The 18,158-nt window shown below is 35.4% G+C and overlaps 1 protein-coding gene across 6 annotated transcripts in view; it reads right to left on the reverse strand.

The window, feature by feature from the left end:
- chchd3a (coiled-coil-helix-coiled-coil-helix domain containing 3a) overlaps window positions 1-18,158 on the reverse strand; it is a 63,126-nt gene that overhangs the window by 31,515 nt on the left and 13,453 nt on the right. For all 6 annotated transcript variants that reach the window (XM_042722804.1, XM_042722806.1, XM_042722805.1 and 3 more), the window contains one exon: window positions 14,141-14,312. In XM_042722804.1, the coding sequence (XP_042578738.1) occupies window positions 14,141-14,312 (172 nt within the window). The remainder of the gene's footprint in view (window positions 1-14,140; window positions 14,313-18,158) is intronic.

Raw genomic sequence — 18,158 nt, forward strand, 5'->3', positions numbered from 1 at the left:
TGATTTGATTTGAAACATCTATTACTTTCACAATTACATATATTTTTGAAAAGTTACTTGCCTTATGAGCCACATCCAGTTTTTGAAATCACATTTGGCATTTGGTGACTGTTTATTCTGGGCCAAGTTTCCGACATTAGGATTCTTCAGAAAAGAAATGCAGAGTGGCAGGTGCTACACAGAGCAAAAAGTTTGGCATTATTTCCTATCATTTCTAAAGATTTTCTGGTGTCTGGAAATAAAAGTATCTGAATAATAATCTAAATTAAACTTATTATTTCACTGTGACTGTGAGTGCCAAGTTTTGAATACCAAAATAGATATTGTTGATGTGTGAATGTGGGAAGTTGTGCTCTATTTGCTCATCTGACTCCTGTCAGTAGTTCAGAACGAGTTGTTTTTGCAGCTTAGTTTTGATAAATTGTTTTGTTTATTTATCTATTTTTTACACAGTGAAGAAAGTTTTGAGTTCTAAAAAAGTACATGCTTTCAGAATACAATGAACTGTTGTTTCGAAAGGTCAATGAAAAGTTGATTTCTCATTATATGACCCATTAAAAACACTGCTATCCCTGAGACAATATTTGTGCTGTTGTCGCCCACTCACACCCATTATAACAAAAGCTTTCACTGTGTGACTCAATGGAATATTTGGGTTATTTTCAATCTAAAGTTTACACACAATGCTATAAGTGCGTCAACAAAAAAAATACAATAACTGTAAATTAATTTTCCCATTCGTTTATCCACATAGATGGATGAGTCAGACACCCAGTGTGCCACAGACAGACATTAAGTTGACTATAATCTAAGCCATTCTTTTAAAGACACAACCAGAGATATCGACAAAGGAATCTTCTGTAAAATGAGCAATAAAAACAGATGCCCAGTGACATTTATCATTCTGTATCTCGTAAGTGAGAATTCAGCACGGCCCAAAGCAACAGATGGGCTGCATTTCCTCTAGCTCATAGAAAAAAAAAAACTTAGACAGATATAATACGTCAAAAAACTTTGTTTTAATTGCAAGCTCGCCTCTTCCCACACAATCTCCACTCTCACATAACAGGATGACTTCAGCATCACCGCAGCAGACCCCATGGTCAAATTAAACGGGTCGTTTAGAAGAGTGTCTTGCTGAATATCAATTAGCTGCAGCTGAATAATTAAGAAGAGCAATGTTTTTAATTAGCCAAGTGCTGCAGAGATTGAACTAGCACAGAATGTACCGACATAACAGGTAAAAGCATGTGCTGCGTCAGGGAGATATTTTAAAAATGCTTCGTTCTTCCTATTTCCATCCTTCTACAGTACCTCCATTCTCCTCACTGATCTGTCATCTGCTCTCCTACGCAAAGTACAGTGACGTTTCGGCAGCTCAACTTGGGTCTGGAAGGTTCGTGCCTTCCTTTATCTCGACCTGAGGTGAACACGGTCTTAATGAAGCGGAAAAAATGCTCGCAAGCAGAGACCCACACATGAGACAACAAATCAAAGCTCTTTGTTAAAAACGGCATCTCTTTCATCATAACCTTCGACGGCCGAACCGAACAAGGTCAGAGTTACTCAGGCCCCGGCATCCATCACAAAGAACTCAGTTGCCAGAACAAACTCGGGAGTTCACCCGTCCAGCAGGCACAGGTCGAAGGTCAAATGTCGGGTCACAGCCAGCCTGTTCAGATCTAATTGGCACTGAGAAGAACGGGAATAAAAGTGATAATGAGAGAGCGTAAAAGTGTAAGTTGGAAGAAAAAGGTGCAGGTTAGAAACCGAGAGTTTGATTTTGGAAGCTTCCAAAAATATGATGATTAATATCATAGCAAAACTGTTTCGGGAAGCTCAGTGCAGATAAAACGTCAACATACCTTTAACAAGGTCGATTTATGCATGGCAAATAAGGTAGTCCTTCAAGATTTCACACAGTTTCAAGCAAACCATTTTTCTCTACGGGTCGATCCTTCGCCCCCTTGAGATCACATCCTGCTAAAAGGTGTCTGGGAAGCTGGTGCATTACCCAGCAGTCTGTGCTGCTATGACAGGAAGGGTCAGTGGATAATTGAGAGGGATGCTGAACAGAGGTCAGAGGTTATTCTTGCGTAGGCAGAAGGGGTTGACGGCCCCCTGTGTAGGTCTGGACATGTCCTCCACTGAGACACAATGGGAAAAAAAAAATGAACGGTCCTGGCAGAGTCTGGGCCTCATTTTCTGTGAGCAAAGATCAAATTAGCGGTCAACCAGAAGGCCTGTCCTTACTATTAAACGGACCAGATACAAAGATCTCCCAATATGACTTGGTGCCCTATATCCAAGACTCCACTCTACGAATATCTTGGTACTCTGACACCACGATCGATCCAGTGACCTAAAACACACAGCATGTACACGCTTCTCTGTCCACCTGTCAAGAAGTATGAATTGACAAAGTCATCCCATATGCTCATAGACAGATATATCAAAATTAGTGTCTGGTCTGGGAATATTGTCATTTAAATATTGTGTATTCTAATCTGAAATATTGCCCATTTATATCTGTTACTTGTTTAATGCAAGTACCTTTCCTAAGGTCATAAGATCACCAAATATAATCAAATACGGCCACTTTGAGTGGTTAAAATTAATAAAATAAAATAAAAAGGCCCATATCTGAAATATTATTGTTCTCCCTTCCAGCAAAACACACATCCAGGCCCATTTTCATACATAGAACTACATTTTATAATAAATATGTTTGCATGTGTTTTTTTCAATAATGTTTTTTCAGCATGAACAGCCAGGTCAGAATTCATTTTTTACATGAATTACATGAACGTAATGTGACATTCTGCATAAATGCGTGCTAGATTTACCCTTGCTGTAAAAATGAAGGACGGTGAAAACAGTTGGTAATGCGATGGCAAGGTGTTAGACCTCTGTATATATTTCCCTAACATATGGAATGCCTTATTATTAATGAATACTATTTGTTTTGTTTGTTTAAAAAGTATTATATTATATATATATATATATATATATATATATATATATATATATATATATATATATATATATATATACACACACTGTAACTGTAACTGACTGATTATTAGTATTGATTATTATTAGTAGTGGTAAAAATACTTATGTATAAATTACACAACATTAGCAATTATTTAAACAGTAACTACAGTTTAAATTCATTTAATTTTATGACATTATTGAAATCATTAAAAATGAATTATATTAAGAAATGATTATATGAATAAATATAATATTTTTTGCTATTCAGACCAATTAAAAAACAAACTAAAAAAAAAAAAAAAATGTTGAACGTGAACAAAATTCGGTGGTGTGAACGTACCCTCATTTTTCCATATGCTGAATGGCTATACGTGTCAATGAGGTTTAGAGCCCATGCCACTGTCTGTGCCAGGCCAGCTGTCAGTCTACGGGTCAAACTCGGACCAACCTGATCACAAAGTTTGATTAATCGACTGATCAGCAGCCTGAGGTATTAACTGATGGCTAAAGCACTTTTCAGCTTGTGTTATCTCTGCTGAGGCCATATGGCTAAAACCATGGGGAAATCAAATCATCAGTCACGTTCATGGAGAGCAGTCTCTAAGGAAGGCTGAGCCATCTATTACCACCGAGAGAGAACAGCCGAATAAAGAGGAGAGAGACACCCCTGCAGACAGAGAGGAGCAGAGGTAGACAATGGAGCAGAGATCCAGGACAAAACAAAAGAGTGTTCCTCTCTCTAATATCTAACTAGAGGACACACGAAGGGACCCAAAAGGCAGAACAATTGCCTTTGGAATAAAGTTCTCCCTCAAGGGAACGAGGGAACAAATAAGAGGTGAGAGAGAAAGGGAAAGACACAAAGACCGAGAGAGAGGGTCAAGGTAAACCTGAGATACATAATTGAGAGAAAAAGAAAGAGAAGTGTGGCTGCCCTTCAGACATGCAGTTGACTTTGGATTTCATGCTGATGGTGACCGCATGACTTTTGTGTGTATGACCTCAGAGAGGCGGTATTGTAACGAGATGGAGCTGTTTACATATTCATGTCCGCTGGGGCCTACTGGGTAAAGGAGGGCTGCCCTTGGTATCTCCCAGTCAACTTTATTTCCATGGCAGCTCAAGGTGAGCCTTGTTTGACCATTTCTGTCTACAATAACTGGTCTTGTTTCCTTTATCACTAGCAATGAACAGAGAGACGTCTGACATGTTTCTCTTTTAATATGCCACCTCTATCGTTTTTTTTTTTTCTTTTGAAGAAGGGACTTGAATAACCAGAATATCAACCTTTTTTTTCAAGCACCTTGCTGCAAAACAAAACAAAAAACAATCCCAAACCAAAAAACAAAACAAAAAACAAACCAAAAACAAACAAACACAAACAGCTAAACTGAAATGCAAAACAAAACAAACCAAACAAAACAAAAGAAAAAAGCCATTAAAATCATAAATTATTTAATGTACAGGGTATTATATTAACATTTATTTTTTTAATAACAAAACCAAACATCTGCTTTAATTTTGGTTAACTAAAACACACATTTTTAACCACTCAAAAAAATAAAAAAACAAAAAAAATTCTAGCTACACTACACTAAAACAGTCACAACTTGTACAAACAAAAATATCTCAGAATTTATTCCAGGTTATTCTGAGAGATACACTTTCACACACAAAAAGTGGGAGTGAGAATTTAGATTGTGCTAAAAGATTCTACCGCAGATCTGTGACCGATGGCAGGACAGTAACTCCCACGTGGCCGCTCTCTGTGCTCACATCTTCCCAATTAAAAGGCAGATAAACAACAAGGCTGTGCTCTCACCACACTCTCAGCAATTATCAGCGTGCCTCAATTCACTGTGGAAAGTGTTGTCTTTATTTGCAAAAACATGTTTTTTTAAACTATTTTGCTAATGCAGATGAAATGGAAACAAAATGAAACTGAGGCAGCTGGTAGCAGCAAGTCCACAAAGAATGAATCAAGGGTGAATAAAGCCAATGTCAATATGGGCATTAGTGGAAATCTAATTATAGTATTTGTCCATCTGGAGAAACCTCATGAACTGGTCCATTCACATCCGGGTACAGCCCTTTTCACCAAAAGACACATGTTCAATCATGTTTACTATGTAAATTTAGGAAGGGATAATGTACAGCTGGCCGTTATCGCAAAATGAACCCAGACGGCGGAGCAGGGGTCTTAAATCACCCTGAAAGGGTTTATTTTGCCATAATGACCATCTGACTGTACATTATCCTCTTTATTAAAAGTCTACTTACCAAATAAATGAATAAATAAATAGACTTGAAATATCGATTTGAGTTAAATGATTTAATTACGCAGGGAAAAAAAGAGACCGTGTAGTAGAAAAACAAGAAAAGGCCCTGCAGTCTTTAGAAAAAAATATTTATTCGCAGGAATCCAAAACTGACCAGTCAGAAACAACTATTTCGGAAATGTGTATAACAATTTAACTACTACAGATACCTCAACCTTCGCTTTATGCTAGTGTTCTTCTTTTTCTCCAACTCGGCGTCCTTCACCTCAGCACCAAGTCAAAATACACCTTTATTCATTGTACTGCTCACAATGCTTCCGGCGAAATTTAATTGCAAATCTACGCTCGTAATGAAGTGTGATAATCAAGGATTAGGGCGGTGGATAAGGAAAGCCCAGATCACAACAAGCTACATTCCACTTATTTCAGTCTTTCTGGAGCTCTGCCACCTTTGCCGAGAAAGTGATTTTTTTCCTCCTCATTTTATATAACTGGGGAAAGTCAGTTGCAAGATTTAAAATGAGGTCTAAAAATAGCAGTGTTTTCAAATACCTTCTCTCTCTAGAGGCATGGCTACATGCAGAAACCCTCCTGTTGCCTTTTGGGCTGTAAATTGACTTCACAAGCTGCTCTGTCAGAAAGCAGCTTTCCTGACACCTGCTGCCATCCATCAATCCAACCCTGGCCGAAGCTCGTGGAAACGGGCGGCCGGCTGAGCCAATTAGCTGCCGGGGTGAGCGCCGGGCACCGGTGCCAACTAGAGACCCAGCCAATTAGGGCCAGTTTCAGAACACTGGCACTGCATGTGGAAAGCAAAGGCTACAGAACTCAGTGAACAAGGGGGAATCAGCAGGGAGTCCAAGCCTAGAAGGAGACGAGGGAAAACAGACACCGAAACGCACACACACGAAGCGGGACTGTACAGTACACACCTAATTTACTGAAACTGAAACCAGCCATCCAAACGCCCACACATTCACATGCTCAACATACACGGTTAGTCTTAGATTACCATAAATCCAAAAAAAAAAAAAAAAAAAAAAAAATTATATACAGTATATGCAGAGTCACAAATTGCATCCATTGTTAAGTTTGCATGTACTGCCATTACAAAGCTATTTAATATAATGGTGTTGGGGGAAATGTTACTTGCTGCCTAATCAGACAGCTTTTTCCAAGTAATAAAATTTTATTAATGAATAAACTACTGAATTTTTTTTTTACAGATTTTTTTTATTTATGAAAACTCAAAATAAAGCAGGTAACTGGTACTAAATTAAGTACCACGCATAACCTTTATTTCTAAAAAATGCAAACATGTACATGCATCTTGCTCACATATTATTATAGCACAGTTTGTGCTGAATACAAAAAATAAAAAATAAATACATGTTGGCCAATAGTATAAGTAGCTGAAATAAGCACAAATATCAGGGCATGTCAAAACATCTCAACGGCCCCAAAATTACCTCAGACCCCAGATGGTTAATATAATGTATGTAAAAAGTAAATAAATTATTAAATAAAATAACTCAAAATAACTTTTATTTACATTATTTCTTCAAATTATTCTCTGCATAAGCTTACATAGCCTTAATTATAAATATTTTTAAGAATTAGAGACTTTGTAGACATTCACGAGTCTAAAGTTTGTCCAGAGCGGTGAATCTGCCCACTATTTGCATGAACAAAAACGTCTTTCAAGTTCTTTGGTTTTGCAGCATGTTTTAGTTCATCCCAATAGTGGTGATGTGATGTTGAGATCAATTCAGGACAACTGAGAGACTTTCATGATGACAAAAAAGGCTGCAAACAGTCATTGATGCCGAAGAATGTAAAAAAAAAACTTAAGAACCAATGTTATGTAAACTTTTAATCAGGATAGACAGTGTAAATCACACTGTACACATCTGTTATCTATTAAACTGGTTGAAAATCTTACAGATCCTGCAAAGGTTATGGAAACTTATAAGTAACCCCAACCTGTATGAATACTAACACATCTCCATTTATACTGCAGATAACACACACACACACACAAAACAACCCCCCCCCCCCACTTAAGACTAAAGATAAAGAAAACTCATTTCTCAAAACCTCTTAAGCAAGGTAAAGAGGGGAAAAACATTTTTTTTTTCTTCCCAAATAACACCTACTAGTACATCCAATTCAAAAACCAGCAAGTTCTCTTTAATACCTGGGAAATTAAATTGTGGGGTATTATCAGTCAGGGCCAGTCAGCTGTATCTAAAATGTAACAGCATTTGAAGCACGCAGATTTGCAAGGGGGACACTTGCTATGGCTGGCACTATTTGAAGGCTGCCGAAAAGAAGAGAGGAAGAAAAAAGAGAGAGAGAGAGAAGGGTTGGGGAGGGGGACATTTGTACTCTAGAAATATAAGCTTAACTGAAGTGGCGTCTGCAGACCATCCAACCATCAAATAAAAACATCTGCAGACTTTAATAGCTTGAGCTGATTCTAGAAGCAGAAAACTCGATTTGAGATCAGAGGGGGAAGAAGCTTAAAAAAAAAAAAAAAAAAAAAAAAAAAAAAAAAAAAAAGTCCAGCCATAGTTCAAACTATCAACTGATATTAAAGTAATACTGTTTGTTAAATGTGCAGTTACATAAAACTGATTAAAATCATGTGCATTCACATGAAATGAAGACTCAATTCAGTAGTCAAAAAATAATTAACAGTAATCAATTAAAGGAATAAATAAATCATGACTAATTATAAATGAAATAGTATTCACACCATTAAGTTTACTGTAAACAGGAAAATATACTTAGCGCACATGAAACAATTACCACAATAACAAATTTTATTTCTTTCTTTTAAAGGATGATAATTATTTTTACTGTGGCTTAAGTGTTAGTTAAGTGTTAAATAAGTGATGAATATTTTGGCACAATGTTTTGAGACGCAAGAGCTTTACACAATCAGATAATTGCTAAACACTTTCGGGTGACTGCAAAAACAACAATCCCTGGTGATTTGCAGGGTGAGAAAATGTCAGGGATTTTATGCTTTCTTAGGCGCACATTTCAGGAGCTTTTGCAAGACTGTCTGTTCTTTTGTCTCAACAAATCATGTCGCCAGCCATCGAATAAGTTGCATCGGTCACTGGGTTGGAGATTGATGACTCTGCGTTTGATTGAAATGTTCGCCCCAGGGTTTGCCTGTGTCTGAATGAAATGATATGCGTTGTGATTGATTGGCTGTCCTGAAAGATCGCTAGAGGGCCAGAGCCAGTGAAACCCAAACACTACCAGACTTGACGAGTTTATTAATGTCTAGAATCGCTGACAGCATGTATGGTCGAAGAGATACACGAGAACTTCTCATCACAGTGCAGAAATCACGAAATGTCATTGCAATGCATCTAAAATGAGCAAGTTCGATATACTCAACAGGTCTGGGGGAAAATGACACTCTAGTTGGAAGGAAATGCAAGCGATTTGAAGTGTGAAATAACATCCATTCTTGTGTCCATCAAACAAGCTGACGAACAAAAACCCAGAACCGCAAAACAAGATGGCTTACCACACAAGTGTACATTGCAAGCACTTTTAAAAGCTAGCAAAAGTCAGGGTCTTTCGGCTGAAGAAAACAGAGATTTGTTACTAAGCTGGTGTGCTTGGAGGAAAATGATTCATGGTTTCAGGTAGAGTCAGCGCTTTGTTTGAGAAGGAGGACAGCCTTCGGAACAGCGACCTCAGAGCTCTTGGCTTGGGCGAGATAATTGGAGAGGCTAATTTGGACGTGCGAAGACTGTTCCCGGAGAATGCAGCTGGCGCTAACACTCAGCACTCAGCTATTGTACGTGACAAACAGTGTTTGAAGACCAGAGCATGGTGCGAATTCTGATGAGAGTGGGATCGATATCTCCTTGAACGAGGAGTGGAAAAATAAAATGCTCATAGAGTAGCATTGGTCAGCTTAATAGTTCACAACCTTTAAAATACAAGCTGTGTTTCTCAGGCATTAGGCTCAAGTCGTCTCTGAGAAGCAAGTCCTGGAAATGTGGTTTTCATTTGGTTGCTTAAAAATCCATTTTTAAAACCCTGTTTTGAATATTCACATTAACCGCAACGACAAAATTACACAACTTTGTGATGATTGCATACACAATTAAGTTTCAAATAGAGTACATCATTAAATTTGTTTCAAAATCCCATAGTTTAGTAAATTAGGAATATGAAAGTAACAGCATTATAATTGGTAATAACAGTTGGTAATCTGGATTAATTTTCTTTAAATTGCCAGTCTCGGCACATAATGTTTTTTAACAATAAAAATTTCTGAACTTAAAAACTGCTAGTAAGATAATTTCTAAATAATATTATATATATATATATATATATATATATATATATATATATATGTATATATAAATTTATACTTTCATCAAGGACACATTAAGTTAATTAAAATTTACAGTATTTATAAAATTACATTTTTCAAAGAATCCTGAAAACTAGGACTTATTTGCACCTTCATTCAAAAATGTTCAGTTTTTCAGTTCAGTTGAAGTTATTACAATAATAATAATAATAATAATAATAATAATAATAATAATAACAAAAGTTTTGGATCATTAAAACTTAAAAAAAATTAATACATTTATTCAGCAAGGACACATTCATTTGATCAAATTTCATTTCACCAAATAAATTTTATAATGTTACAAAAAAATCTTTTTCAAATAAATTTAATTTTAAATAAAAAACAGTAATATTGTAAAATATTAAGACACTGCACTTTTGATAAATAAAATTATAAATAAATTGAATAAAATTAGCCTTGGTAAATATAAGAAACTTCTTTCAAAAAATAGTAATGACCCCACACTTTTGAATGGTAGTGTATATATAAATAATTTAATTATATAAAAATATCACCAAAATACTGTAAATTCAATGCAAATATCTAATAAAGACATACAAACATATATAATAAAGATTCTTTTTACTCTCAAAATCCAAAAGCAAACCATCAAGATGTTTAGGGCCCAATAGAGTTCTAAAGACAAAGTCAAAGAAATCCTGCTGTCCATACAACCTGCCTCTGCTTAGACGGCTCGAACCCAAGAGAACACGGCTAATACCGTAAGATCCCAGTGGCCCGTGTAAATGTCCCATGAGTGAGCGTGTACACCGCCTGGCTAATGCATTTGTAAAGCAAACTGCAGAAACCCTGAAGTGTGGCACTGCGGCTCTTACTCGCAGTAAGAACGCATTTCAAAAGCCTGATTGATGTTTAATGATTGAACGCCTTGCAGTCAGGCAGAAACACGCTCAGAGGAAGGAGCTAGGACAAAGGACTTAACAAATCATCTTTGAAAGGTCCATCTATTCAAAGTGTGCTGAGAGCAGCAGAACCATGTACTACCCCAGCAAGGACTTTCAAACACTTATTGATGTTTTGGAGGCAATTTAAACTCATTTCAATTTCCAATTACTAACAGGTTGAACATTACTTTGTGATAAAAGAATAATGTATTGATCAACTCACTATATCTTGTGCGTGTGTCATGTTTATTAAACATATTCTCACTTAGTTGATGTGTAAATCAATTTTTTTTTAATTCAGCAATGAGGTCATTTACATGCAATAATGATTGACCTACACATGCTGCCAAGCAAATAGACATCTAGCCATTGCTCGAAATAAAAAAATTGTTGGATGGGAAAAACAACAAGTGTGAAGGCCTCTAGAAAGTCCCATTTGTAGTTGAAAACCGTGAGATTACAACGAAAGTGTGGCAGGTTAGTCTCCAGGAAAAAATCATTTTAAGGAGAAAAAAAAAAAGAAATAAAAAGAAAAGAGTTTTATGATAGCACTGTCAGAACAGATGATTACATGAGAAAAAGCGGCATGAATCTGGCGATAACCCTTCAAATTCTATTAAAGAAGCTCCGCTCAAAGAAGAACTCCAAATTGAGAGGGATGAAATGTGTGTGATGATGTCCCTGAGTGAAAATTTTCTGTTAAGAGAAAAAGACAAGAACCTGTCCACCTAATTTTCCTCTCTCTCTCTCTCTGTGTGTGTGTGTGTTTGTGTGTGTGTTCATTTCGTACTGAAAGGAAAAGACATATTTCAATACATGTCTAGTTCTCCTCATTGATCCATATTATTTATACACACCTACATGTCTATTTCCTGAATGCTTGATGAGCAGTGAAAAGTGCAAAACACTTAAAGCATCACATTAGTGTATATGATCGACTATCTACTGACCTGAACTGTTAATGTGCAACATTTTACAGTTTTACAGATCCTAAGGAGTCTTGCATAGCCAGGCCTCTGACTCAACATCCACAATAGTCCACAATTGAGCTTATTTTTGCCAAGAAACATTGGTTTTGACAGGAACAAATCACATGACTGACATAATCTGTTAGTAATATTTCTTGGTAAGCAGCAGAAGACACCAAAAATTAGGGGGGGAAATTAGGCTTAGCAACTAGAATTTTAATATCATATCAGTTTATAAACTAGATATGCAATATTCTAATCATTATAAATCTAATTTATATATTATTTTGTGTAAAAAAGGTCAAACATGGTGGAAAATATAGTCTTTTCTATTCAACCAAAATTGCAAAATATGCTGATATTTTTAGTGCGATAACTAAGAAAACGAAACAGAATTTACTGTTCTACTTCTGGATATCAAACTGAAGTATATTAAACAAAACTACCTACAAAAGTAACCCCACAATGAGCTGAAGGACAAAGCAGGAAGAGCTTCCATATCTGACAGTCTGACTCTTGATAAACCTATAATATTGAGTAACACTCATAAACCAGCAATTTGTTACTCGAGTATGCTTCACAACTGCTGGCGATTTTGTGTGCATAAATGCTGTATTGCAGTGGGTAGGGATTGAATTAGAATGGATTGTTTCTTTGGGCTGCTGGGATCCATATTTGTGTTTGTTTCAGCTACAGTCGGTCTGTTTAAAATCTAGACGATTTCTAAAATCAAATGCGGAAATGAAACCACCATGAAGAAATCATGAGAAAACATTCCTGCACACAAAGCACCCCTCCTCCCTACATTGTTTAGATTTACCCATCGTTCCCAATGACGCTTTCCCAGTTCTCTCTCACACACACCTTCCTTCCAGCCGTGAATTACAGCACATCTCACCCTCATCCCAAAAATGATTCATTTTTCTATTACAGAGATGACTGTGTGAAATGAGCTATGTAATCAATACCATACGTTTGTAAACAGCTCCAGTTCTCCGGGGAACCTCTTTTTTTTACTTCATGCTCAAATAATCTTTGCCCTGTCAAAAGCAATGGAGGGGCCCCTCATCTTACAATGTGTTTACAAGGGCAATTTAGCCACCTGCAAATAAAACTACCTTTCTCTAGTGTGTGTGTACACAGGCTTTCCTTTTAGATTGGTATAGAAGATATAAAGTTTATCAATAAAGGTGTTCATGTACACTTCTCTGTGCATGTGCAACACATTATAATTTTTGTGTGTGATAGTGTGTTAATAACTTGTTTGGTGTGAATTTAGGTAGATACAGTAAATAAGGTCATGACCAAGTCACAATGTCTCATTACAGCTGCCCAGTTCAGGCAGAAAAGATGGCATTCAAACCCATGATAGTGTGTTTTAAAAGGCCAGTTCACTTCAAATGAAAAGTCTATCATCATTTACTCTCCCTCATGTCAAATGAACACAACAGGAGATGTTTTGATGAATGTTCACACTGCCCTCTTCTAAGTAAATAATTAATTATGACACACTTTTCATTTTTGGGTAAACTATTTTATGGGTTATGGGTTCATAAAGCTTTAAAATAAGCTACAACAGCTAAACATTTAAACGTAAACTAACACTTTATTTCTTATTTTAATTTAACGACAACTGTCATTCTTCAAGTAAACATGAAAAGCATGGATGTATCCGAGAATTTTAAATGTGTGGAAAATCATGGAAATTAATAAATCTTTATAGGAATTTTTATAATTAATATAAATTTTTTGTAGTAATGTCAAAATGTTTTAGTATATAAAACATGTTTTAGTATATAAATTCCTGAAAATCTGCTTTTTGTGAGTGAGCAAATAAATAAATAAATAAAGCAACAGCAACTTGAAAAGTCCTTTAAATTTAATGGTAACAAAAAGTATAAACACTGAAAAATACTCTGGAATTATGTGATTTAATTAATTTAGTATTTATAATTTTTTTTTGTTATTATTTGAATACACTGCCACTGCTAATTTCTGTAAATAAAAAAAGTTTGAAAATGAGTAACTTTGTCAATATAACAGAAGTACCAGAAATATCTTGGGAGGCCTTATAATAATGTCTTTGAGAATGAGAGGCTAAAATATATCATGCTATATTTTCAATGAAGTGTTCACACCGCTCTCAGTGCCAGGATGGGAATCAGTGCCAAGCTAAATTTACATTAAATGACTTCCTGTGATGCAACACTATTTAAAGAGCGGAGGTCTATCCCTGAAAGAAAAACGAATCTAAAGCAGCAAAAATGTGATTCAATTCGATTTTGTTACTCAAGTGTTTTGTTAACTGAACAGCAAAAAAAACTATTGCAGAGTAATTCATTTATCATTCAGAGAGCTTTCCCTTCTCTCTTTCCACAAAGGCAGTTGCTCTCTTATGTCTCTTGACATTTAAGTCATCAATATATCAACCAATATAAATGGAGTGGATATTGACATCACTGAACAAAGAGATCAGATTTCATCACTTGTGGTACAGTCCTAAATATTCAACATTTATGTGCAGTGTGAACAAAGCCTAAGTGCTTAGCTGTTTACAACACAGACAGACTCATGCAGTTCGGTGTTTGGGAATTTACTCACATATATCTGAGCTTGCAGTCTTTCATCCTCGGCGGTGATCCTTTCTCTCAGTATGGCTTTTTGGAAGCTCTGCTCTTTCTCTAATGCAAGGATCCTGCTCACCTCGTCCTTTACCTGGGCTTGAGCTTCTGCCTGGGCCTGAACATGAACCTGGGACTTTTCCTTTTCAAGCCTAAATGTAAAGCAACACAGAATACAGAAAACTTCAGATCTTTGGTCAACATTAGCGCTAATCAAACGGCTTCTATGTAAAATGAAACCATTTGTTTTATAACATATGAAACATATTAGGAATAAGTTAGTTAAGTTAAGTTAAGTTAAGTTAAGTTTTAAGTTAAGTTTTAAGTTAAGTTAAGTTAAAATTAAGTTAAGTTAAGTTAAGTTAAGTTAAGTTAAGTTAAGTTAAGTTGTGAAACTAATCTTCCAAAAACCAAATAGATGGCTGCTTTCGAATGAAGGTTGAATGGTCAAAATGTCCAAAAATGTGTATAAATTCAAACACAGATAATTATATCATAACTGGCAGGACAAAACTAGCAAAAAAAAAAAATATATATCGAATCATTAAGCTTTTAGTGTAAATGCAGCCTAACAGACCTGCCACTGTCTATTTCGTTGCTAACAATAAATCATACAACAATATTGACAACAAAAATGAAAAAGCACTCAATGTTCTTGGTTGGATCATTTTAAGAGCTTTAATAAGCCTTCTACAATCAAAAATGAACATTAGCCCTGAAAAAAAGAAAAACCATACAGCTAATTTTAATTACAGGCCTGTATCTCAGTCAAACTCAGACAGCACTGAATCACTATAACACATTATGTCTAATAATCATGCACTGAAGACTATGCCAATAATGTAATTAAGAATAATTTGAAGGCTACATGTCATTGTTTCACTTTAATTAGATAATATTCATATTAATATTTAACTTTTTAAATAAATGAGTGAGTTCAATAGCACATTGGTATGATTCATTTTTCTAGTTGAAACTTTTTAAGTGAAAAACATAACTAAGTTTTTTGAATAAAATCTCAAAAATAAGATTAAGAAAGTTTATAATTGTTTTTGTGCTAGGCCACACACATGCTCTGAATCACAATTTGGGGAGAATATGGTTATAAATTTTTTTTTTTTTTTAAATACCAAAAAGTACCAGCCTCAAAGAGGGAAAAAGCGCTCATATATCAAATGAGATTTTGAATATGTTGCCTCATTTGAAGTTGTCTAATAGGTATGCGGCAGTAATAATTCTTTGATGTTTTTGAGATAATCCTGCAGAGCTATTTGGAATTTTGAGCTGGAATGTTGAGAGACTTTATGAGCTGTCACCCGGTTCTCACAGTTGCCTAGCAACCTCAGCTGCACCATCAAGCAGGAGGTTTGATTTGTAAAGTAAACTCAGGCAAGATACAAACTGTAATCTGTATGCTGTGTTTTCAATCAAACAGCAGCCATGCAAAAAAAAAAAGAAACCAAAGATGCTGAAAAGGGCAATGAGGGAGGGTATAATTATAACACTGCCGAAACAAACACAAACAAGTGTGTTAGATTTCCAAAGACGCGCTCAACCATAAAAAGTTTGAGCAATACAAACATACAAAAATAAAAACATATATATAATATATATATGTGTATGTATGTATGTGTGTGTGTGTGTGTGGTGTGTGTGTGTATATGTATGTATGTATGTATGTATGTATGTATGTATGTATATATATATATATATATATATATATATATATATATATATATATGTATATGTGTGTGTGTATATATATATATATATGTGTGTGTGTGTGTGTGTGTGTGTGTGTGTGTGTGTGTGTATATATATGTATATGTATATATATATATTTTTTTTTTTCTAATAAATGGTCATTGAAGCTCGTGAAAAGTGCTTAACCTTCAGAAAGTGTTGATGTCAACCTCAAGAGATAAAACAAAATATTGTAATTAATTCATATTGTATGGGTTGTCTAATTTTTTCTAAATGTTTTAAAAAAAATCCAATTGAATATTTTGCTGTTTTTTCACAATAAAAAAAAGAACTAAAATAAACTAAACTAAAATAAAAGAGTTTATGAATGCAGCCAAAATAATAATAATAATAATAATAATGAGAATAAAATGAAAAAAAATATGAGATTATAATTTTCTCTTCTTTCTGATTTATTTCTCTTTTTCTTTCTAAATTCTGATTTTCTCTGTCTTTTCTGCCACATTGTAAAAACCTGTCTTGATATCCCAAAGAGTACTGTCTTCATTAAATAGATGACAGAAAGCAACAGCCATCTCTGATTTATGATTAATATGTGTTAGTTTAGCACGTGTAATTTTACTTGCAACCAAACAAGAATGAGTAAAGACAGAAAGAAAAATGAATATTTGGTGTCGTCCTGTTGTGCTCCTGTGTTTGTGAACAAACACATCATTGAGCATTTTGTTCTCCTGAGAAAAGTGTGAGCGACTCCAGCCATGTCCAGTTTCAGTCTACTGAACTGGACACATATCAGCACAACACATCCATCATTACTTCCCTCTCTGGTATTGTGTGTGTTTACGCCATCTTCCAGGACTAAAAATAGGCCAAAAGCGTCAAGTGAGCACAATAGTGTCGCTTGCGGGGCAAAAAACAAGGGCCACTAAAATCCAATTATGTTCATCTTAAAAAAATAAAAAACTAAGAATATGCTGCAATAACAATACCTATGTGCACCGCACAACACCACACTTTTAAAATAACACAGCAATTTACTTCCTAATTGATTAAAGGGATACTTCATCCAAAAATTGAAAATTTACTCCCTCTCAGGCCATCCAAGATGTAAATGAGTTTGTTTCTTTATCAGTACAGATTTGGAGAAATGTAGCATTACATCACTTGCTCACCAATGGATTCTCTGCAGTGAATGGGTGCCATCAGAATGAGAGTCCAAACAGCTGATAAAAACATCACAACAATCCACGAGTAATCCAAACGATGCCAGTCCAACAATGAATGCATTGTGAAGCAAAATGCTGCATGTTTGTAATAAACAAATCCATTATTAAGATATTACATAAGATATTACATAAGATACAGTATACCACTGTTTCCTCTATTCATAACATTGCTTTCTCCAATGACAAAGTAATCTCATTTCAATCAGGAGAGAAATATGCACAAATCAAGCACTGTTCACATGTGGAAACAGTCCAAAACAAATATGCTGGTGGATTTTGATGAACATTTTGTGCAGCCACTGTGGATTATAGACTTATTTTTTTGCAACAGTTTTAAGTTAAAATACGTTAATGAATGATTTGTTTCTTGCAAGTGTGCAGATTTTTGGTTCAAGACATTAAATGATGGACTACAATCGTGTTGTGGATTATTGTAATGTTTGTATCTGCTGTTTGGACTCATTCTGATGGCACCCATTCACTGCAGAGGACCCATTGGTGAGCAAGTGATATACTGTATAAGGCTACATTTCTTCAAATCTATTCTGATAAAGAAACAAACTCATCTACATCTTGGATGGCCTGAGATGGATAGCTTTTTCGGGTGAACTATTCCTTTAATGCAGGTAGGTGAGGACCTCTAAAGCAAAAAAGACCATACAATTTCTTAAGCAATAACCTGATCATTATTTCATGACAGGAAGAGAGATAACACTGACAAGATTTGTTAGTCAGATCTGAAATAAATGAGTTGTACCGCCCTTTGACTGGTAAGACTTGTTAAAAAAACATTTCCTCACTCTCAAATACTGAGCAGCTTCCAATGAAATGGACCATTCAGAAGAGAGTACGGCTTTAAAATCAAATAACTGCAAAGCAAAAAGTTTCTAAATAATTCAAGCTATCTCACTCTCTCCATCGCAATAAATAAACTATGCTTTGATAATGTCAGCCGGACAGTACCTGAACTATTCGGCTATCCTTCAGAGTCTTATGGGTATTTAATGTTACACGGCATCCATGCCATCTCGAGTCTCATCTTAGAAAAGGTCTGAATATCAACAGCTG

The sequence above is a fragment of the Cyprinus carpio genome, chromosome B4 (genome assembly GCF_018340385.1).
Source record: "Cyprinus carpio isolate SPL01 chromosome B4, ASM1834038v1, whole genome shotgun sequence".
In the NCBI taxonomy this organism is placed as follows: domain Eukaryota; kingdom Metazoa; phylum Chordata; class Actinopteri; order Cypriniformes; family Cyprinidae; genus Cyprinus; species Cyprinus carpio.